This window comes from Magallana gigas, chromosome 7 (genome assembly GCF_963853765.1).
Source record: "Magallana gigas chromosome 7, xbMagGiga1.1, whole genome shotgun sequence".
In the NCBI taxonomy this organism is placed as follows: domain Eukaryota; kingdom Metazoa; phylum Mollusca; class Bivalvia; order Ostreida; family Ostreidae; genus Magallana; species Magallana gigas.
The window spans coordinates 26,464,491-26,472,445 of record NC_088859.1 but is presented as its reverse complement, the minus strand read 5'-3'; the positions used below and the strand labels follow the sequence as shown (position 1 = coordinate 26,472,445).

At 32.5% G+C, this 7,955-nt stretch overlaps 1 protein-coding gene across 1 annotated transcript; it reads right to left on the bottom strand.

The window, feature by feature from the left end:
• Positions 1–4,196: 4,196 nt before the first annotated feature.
• On the bottom strand, positions 4,197–7,945 carry LOC105343180 (uncharacterized protein F44E2.8). The gene is made up of 4 exons (XM_066065767.1): positions 7,895–7,945; positions 7,056–7,487; positions 6,295–6,446; positions 4,197–6,026 (listed from the first exon to the last, which is right to left on the bottom strand). The coding sequence occupies exons 2-4, from the start codon at positions 7,483–7,485 to the stop codon at positions 5,769–5,771; spliced, it is 840 nt and encodes a 279-aa protein (XP_065921839.1). The 5' UTR covers positions 7,486–7,487; positions 7,895–7,945; the 3' UTR covers positions 4,197–5,768.
• Between the last annotated feature and the right edge of the window lie 10 nt (positions 7,946–7,955).

Sequence of the window (7,955 nt, the reverse complement as noted above, 5' to 3'; positions counted from 1 at the left end):
TAATCTCCTAAGTCTGATTTTTATTTAACATTAAAACGATATTTTTCTCATAATACGAGATAAGTACGTTGAATGTATTTTTGTAACATTGTACTGGTCTCTGTAATCTCACCTATGGTTACCTCGTCTTGTCAAGGTCACATTCACCCCTTGTGCTCCATCTTCCGAGTAATTCTCAAACAGGACTGTTGATTAAATTTCTCGCTTTAAAGAGCAAACTGAGTAACGCGAAATTAGACCCAACGAGACAGTTCCTTGGAAGGCATTAAAGCGAATCTACACCTTTTCTCGTAGTTTAGACCTCACCGGGAAAAGAAAAACAAATTTGAAGTTGACTAAATGGATGGCCGTACCGATTGACACAACCCCCAGGACATTCAGAGCGGTACTGTTACACTTGAATATGGGTCAGGAGGCAGACAGAGACACAGTATTGCTTTGTTGACTATCAGTTGGTTCTCCGAACTGAAATTTATACTTTCCCAGTATAGCTTAAAAGGGTGTAAGAGGTTGTTTGCGTTTTACACTTCAAATAGATATGTTTGTCCGTTTTAGAATTCTATAATCGGTATTGAATATTCTTTTCCCTCGTGCATGCATTATTTGCGAATATACCGTTTTCTTGTCGGGTGGCCTCCATGAGATTGAAAAATAGGTTACTTTATATTCACCCGGGGTATATTGTTTTAATACTGAAAATTTTAAAAAAGAATGTCGTCAATTCTCTGTCAGTGAAAACAAGGAACGCTCTTGTAAAAATTTTTTTTTCACATATGAGGGTCTTGCGTGCTGTCACATGACATCCACATCTTTTGCCACAACTTGTGATTTTATTGGGTGTTTTTTTTTAATATTGTTTCAGTTCAGTAGGTCACAGTATACTGATTATAAGGGGACAGCGTGAATTGCATGTATTTCGATTACCCAGTTTTAATTTTCATGACAATTTCATATATTTTAGAACAAGTAAACTCCAAAATAACTATCTTTAAATTGTCGTTTTATCTAATATAAGACAATAAACAAGACTAACAAAAGAACTATTACATATATCCTTTGAAATGTATGCGCTTGAAGTTTGATATTTCATAAAGAACACTTGGAACCTTTTCACATACTTGTCTAAAGTAGACACTTGGAACAAAAAAAGAACCACACAAAATCTACAAATTATTTCGATCATGCAACATTTCTTTTAATTATCTTTATAGTAGTTTGTTCTTTCTGAAAGCTAGTAAAGATATTTTCATCAGTAACAAGTGTACGCTTAAGTGATTATGTATAATTGATGCCGTTTTATAACTTTGTCTACTTATGTTGGTCTTTCATGAAACTCACACTAGAAGAAATTATGAAAAAGAATCATGTTTTATTTTCATGCAGCGTTAAGCCATCAAACTTGAAATAAAAAAAATGCCAAAACATCATGACAACCTCTTCGGAAAGGTTATGAAAATTCAATGCATGTCAACAACAATAAATACTTTATTCTCCGATCCTCAGCCTCAAAGTATTTTTTTTTTCATCATAAAAATGTTTTTTGTCCTTCAAACTTTATAATATATGAATAAAAAGAAGTTCATTAGTGGCATCCATGCAAAGTTAGTGCAAATTTGCCCGAGATGGATATATAAAGGTATCAATATACAAGTTTAGATCAAATTTAAAAAAAAAAGTTGTACCGGTGCATCGGTGGCTCATATCCTTTTATCTATATGTAGTAGACATCCGTGGACTTACTAAGCCAAGAATTTCGTCGAATAACTAATGGTAATATTCACACCAGAAGACTTATTAAATTAATAAATTTGTCTAAATAAAAGGCTATAGTTAAAATCCGGATAATTTAGAGTTATCGAACATGGCTGACGATCGGAGATCGTTTATAATTTGATAAAATGAACTACAGAGGATGTTGACTTAAATCAATAATTTAAAAAGAATACACCCGAGTTTACTGATCAATGGTTGTTTGCATTTTAAAGAACCAGTTATTCAAAGCGAAGCGTCAGACTTACAGAACTTTCTGTTTCAAAGACACCATACCAGACACTTGGAAGCGACGAAACAATGGTTATTGATCCAGACAGATAGATTCACCTCTCCTAAGTTTGTTTTCTTATTTGCCAGCTCTAGTAATGGCGTTGATGATTTGAAACACTGCTAGATCTGATTATGTTACCACATACATGTATCAATACAAAAGCGCTGATACCCACTTTGTATCATTCTTTTGTTTCAAGTGTTAAACCCTGCATCATAAACAACTCACCACTAGAACTCGTTTATTTTTCTGTTTACAGAACTTTCGGAAAGTTTGCAATAGAACTTTATATATAGAGACGTTTTGTTTATATGCATTGTCATATAAGTTTGCCGAAAATTTGTTTTTCTGTTAGAAAATAAATCTGTTTGTACTCTTCAAGTGAAAACCACATTTTGCACTTTTATCTGCAGAATATTGAATAGGAGAGTTTCTTAAAATATGAAGACAGAAATAAACCTTTGTGAATTATAAAAAAAAAACCATTTCAAACATGCGTCACTATGTCACATTCGTGCTACAGTCAATATCATTCAACAGTTAATCAAATATTCAATTCTATCTCCCCCCCTCTTTTTTGGAGGGGGGGGGGGTGGTTAAAAAAAACGAATTTTGTATCGCAATCCGGGGAGAACCTGATTGTGCTACAAAGTTACATGTGAAAATATTAAATTTATTTAAAAAATTGTTTTCGGTTCTTTTTAATCTTATGACAATCATAAGACATGTCTTATGATAAATCTTATGACAGCTTTGTGAAACGGGCCCAGTGTTTTCCGTTATGTGTGAGTGTGTGGGGGTGGGGTGGGGAGTGCGGGGGGGGGGGGTCAGTTGGTTAAAAAGGGAAGATAATCACTGTACCAATGTGGCTGATATAGTATAACATGATAGAAATCGAATTCCCGCCCTCTAAGAGCATCTGCTTGTAAAGAGGGATAATTCTGACAGAGAGAGAACGTGCGTTCTGGTAATTTTAAAAGAATTGCTGAAGTCAAATTTGTTTAAACAAGATGACTTTTGAAAAAAATGTGAAATGTGGATAATTTTGTTTATTTTTTAACTTACAATAGAATTACATGTATGATTTAGATTATCTTTAATCAGCATACATGTTATGTATGTGAACAAAACCATGACACGAGCCCTCTTTACATGCCAAACAGGTGTACATGTGAGAACGGTTTTGCGGTGTAACTAGACCACTTACCTTCTTATTATTCAAATTATAATGCATTAAAATACACAAGACAAAAGCGTAGTTCACTTTAAAAGTTGGGGGGGGGGGTGGTGAGAACAAGTTGCAAAATCGTAACCGTAAAACAAAAATACATATTAATATTGAACGTACAAAAATCATGTACATTTGTACCATCTAATGGATTTGTAAATATTTTTATCATACAACTATTTTTTTAATCATTATAAAAGATAAAACCATATGTCGACAAACAGATTCGTGTAGGTCTCGTTCATAAGGCTGGGCCCGCTGAGGCAAGCTTTTATTTGTTTAATCCCGCAGTTTACTTGAAATGAATTCAGTTTTCATCTCAATTATCTACTGCAAAGATGAAAACAAAACAAACAATCAATTTATCTTGACACGTGTCAAGACTGCGCTGGGAAAAAAAGTCAATATTTACTCTGTGTTATATTCTAATTTTAAATTTGTTTTCATTTTTAAAACTATTAAAATTTATTACTTATGATAGGTAATCGCAAACGAATGAATATAAAGCACACAGATGGCACTTTGTGCAATAAAAATGCCAATTGTTTCCCCTCCAATAGGTTCAAGTTTATCAATATTCAAACAAGTATAGACGTATGTATTTTTTATTTGATCTTCCATAAAACTCGCCTACATAATATATATTCCCCAGTCAAGTTTCTGATCCGCCCCATAAGTAGGTAGAGCGGAGCGGATCAGAAATTTTTGACTTGGGAGGGTGACATAATGATGTTCAAATACACGTGTATATTCAAAACCACGCCTTCATTACGAGTAATGGCTGATGACAGTATGACTCGTTCTGTACGAAGAAGGAAAGGATCAAGCAAACTCACTTGGGTATCGTAGTTATTTATGTGTTTAAAGGTGGCACATTACTTGTATACGACTCTGCAGATCGAAAACACAAGTATAAACCTTTATTTAGTTTTATTATGTTATACGATTCTCAATTATATTTAATCAATTTACAATTACATATCATGCTGAAGCACGCAGAAATAAAAGTAAAATACACAAATGCTATTAAGAACATTGTACGTATTTCTCATTAATTTTTATCTATTTGATTAAAAGGCATTGGAAGTCAAATATTTTTTTCTTTTATTTGTTATGGATGTCGATAATGCTGGTATAAGCATTTTTCAATTCTAATATGGCGAACAGATTTTTGTTTTCTATTTTCCCGATACCAAATATGCCATGGTTTCGTGTTTAAAAATATCTCTGTCCTTTTCAAAAAACCATTTGCAATTGTATTATGCTGTCTGGACACTATCAATAACAGGTGTGTTAATTTTTCTGGTTACCTATTATCAATGTTATATAGGACCTTTACTATCATCAAGAAAACTGAAGCCTTCATTAAAGATTGGTGGGAAGTTAAAGAATTTTTTGGCACGCTACCTAATTATAAATGGATATAAATATTGCGTTTTATTCATAATCTAGGTCAACTATGCAAGTAGATTGCAAAAGGACACTTTGTTGCCCAGAGAGTTGCTTATGTAGTAAAATATTCACTAAAAGGTATTTAATACATGCGCAATTATTATTTTTCTACTAAGGTGGCTCGAACCACGAATATATTTTTTGATGGGTCGATATAGTATCTATTGTTTAAAATCTGATTTCCTAAAATTTTTAGGGATTGCAAATTGGCAATGAATTATAGAACTGCTAATCACTGATTGCACTTAAAGATCATTATAACAAGTGGGTGTAATAGCTATATCATAATGTAATGCCAGAAAACATTTGTTAATATTGAAATTACATAGAAAAGACACATAATGATAATGAAAAAATATATGCATCGACAACAGTGCTAAAATGCTTCAAATAAACGAAAAAACCAAAGTGAAAACAACTAACTTTAAAGTATTACATCACTAAAGCCATGCTTGTTATGCATTACAACCCATATATGAATTATTTTTTAAAATTATAATTACACATTACAAACACTTAGTATCTGGTGTACAAAATCGATATATACCTTCCAATTTTGATTTTGAATACTAAGTATATAAAAAAACCAACATTGTTTAAATATGGGTGAAAATAATCACAATCTAAATACAGTGGTTTATACAACATTTAAACCAATAATTTGTATGCTTATTTTGAAGTTTTGTTTCCTTTTACAATTTATCCGATGACCAACTAATGTTACATTTGAATGTATTTTGTTTATTGTGTTTGATCAGGGTTTTTACAGTTAAAAAGGCTAATATATGAAATAAAACAATGTTTGCAATTCATGTTATCACAGATCTCGATCTCAGAGAAATCATTTGACTGAAATAATAATAATACTTATATCAAAAATCAATGCAATGTGCACAATATAACAAATTTATAACATGCCTGGGCGAATTGCCAAAAGTTGCTCACAAATGTATTAGAAAAATAAATAGCTGTCTAACTCAAAGATTAAACAGAAATAACAATTTCATATCCAACGATCATATATCACACTGAAAAAAAAGTTTCTTATTCACTTTGTTGGATTGGATCTCCTTCAGTCTTCTGTGGTTCCACAGGTTTTAAAAATGGTTCCATTAACTTGTCCCTCACTTTCGTCAAAATCTCTCCCAGAAGATTTTGCCCTCTCCACGACAGTTTGTTCCATGCCCGTCTGTCGTCTCTAGCTAATCCTATGCCCCAGATGTCGTCCAGTGGACTAGCCTCAACCAGTGTTTTTGGAAATGTGTTAAACAATTTTTCTTTTAGATCTTCATTTTGTGAAAACTGCAAGATTTAAACAAAAACATTGTTTTTAATCAAATCATATTAAAGTATATAACATTCCTATAAACTGGGGGTTTTCCCCTAAGGTAAACGTTATTAAAGTATATAACTCTACCTTGTATAGAAATTGTTGCATATATTATTTCCTATACTAAATTTAATCAGTATCGGTACGTTCTTTCAATTTTTGTTTCTATTTGATGAGTTTAATAATTTCAAGTAACAGGATCTTAAAACACCTTCAATAAACTTTTTGGGGGAGATATACCTTTTCCATGTTTCCTCTTTCGACTATCGCCTGACACGCCTCTTCCCAGCGTTCTGCGTTGAAGTTTTGAACGTGTTTCCCTGTCCGCTTTATCTCTTGGGGCTCATCAAGCGCCATGATGATATCTGCTTTCTCATGATCACCCATTAATACTGTAAAATACCTGATACGATGAACACCGGCACAAACAATTACTGTGTCCAAAAATAGAGACTGGATGGACCCCACTTACGAATTCAACCAACTAAGAACGATTAACACAGTATCAATGTCGCATGCGATAAGAAATTGATAATAACGTAAAGTTTTATTACAGTATTCAGAGATCAATATTTTTGTAAAAGTAACTGCGGAATTTCAGTGTTTCAGACTACTCTTTATGCGCCATTGAGCTGAGTTTTGATAAAGTTCCGAATAATGTGTTCATTTACTGTTTTTATACAGTTAAAATCTAGAATATTTTAACATAGCAAAAATTGGAAGATAATATCAACTAAGAGTTTTTAAACAAGCTGTTTTTATATTTAAAATAAAAACTTGCTACACGTTAAATCTGTGGCTAAAATGTATCACATCTTCTTCAAATCTTCCCTTCCCCACTCTTAATTTTCCTTTCTTTCATTATCTTGTTCCACCACCTTTCAGTCTGTCTCTCTATTATCATATCTTTTAAAATCAAAACCTGTATAGTTGGTGCTTATATATCTCTTAACATCCCCAATAAATTGTCTAATTATATAATAATTAGAGAACGATTATACCTGCTTTCTGATGCATCATATACTGTTCAGCACTGCTATATGTAATATCATCAACCGTAAAATGACATTTATGTTGCTGACTGAAAGCAGAATGCTTCCTCCAAAAATATTCGTATAAATGTCTTTCATCGGGTAAATCTTCGTCTCCAAGTTCTTCATCCTGAACTGTATTCATTTTGTCCTTTGGCCTCACTGCTATACCTTCTACACCGTTTCCTTCCTTAGAGAAATCATTTTGGGGTGATTTTATTTCGGTATTTTTTCTTCCGTTTGACTGTGTTTCATCCCCATTTTCAGCCAATGGTCTCTGAATGTCTGCGGCCGAGTCTACAACTGGGTTATGTTTATCCTCTTTCTTGTCATCCATTGTTATTTGTTCCAATTCCTGTGACAATTCTGGAGTAGTTGATTCAGAATCTTTATCTGCCATGACTACAAAATGTACACCAATACAATAGAGGTTTTGGTTAGAAAATGTTAGATAGCCCAGTCGATCTAACTCACCATGTTCACAAAACGATTATTGTTACACGGTTAACCATTCTGCCCTCTCTCTTTGTTTAGAACTAACAATATGAAAAATTGCTAAGCTTATATGATGTCATTATTAACTGTCCTTTGGCTAAAATATGATACAAATGTGCATGATATAGTATGGGCGTTAAAAAGAAAGCGAAAGTAATATATTAAAATAATGCTAATAAAAGTTACTTTGAAAATTCTTCGATGGTTAAGTGTATTTTAAAGATCATACATACATTTAATGCATATAACTTGATTATATAATCATTTAAAACCATTTAATTATAGTAAATTAACAAAGTTTCGATTTTGCCTACCTTTCTTTCTTACTTTCGTTTTATCCTTATGAAAAACCCCCAAACATTTAAAAATAGACTT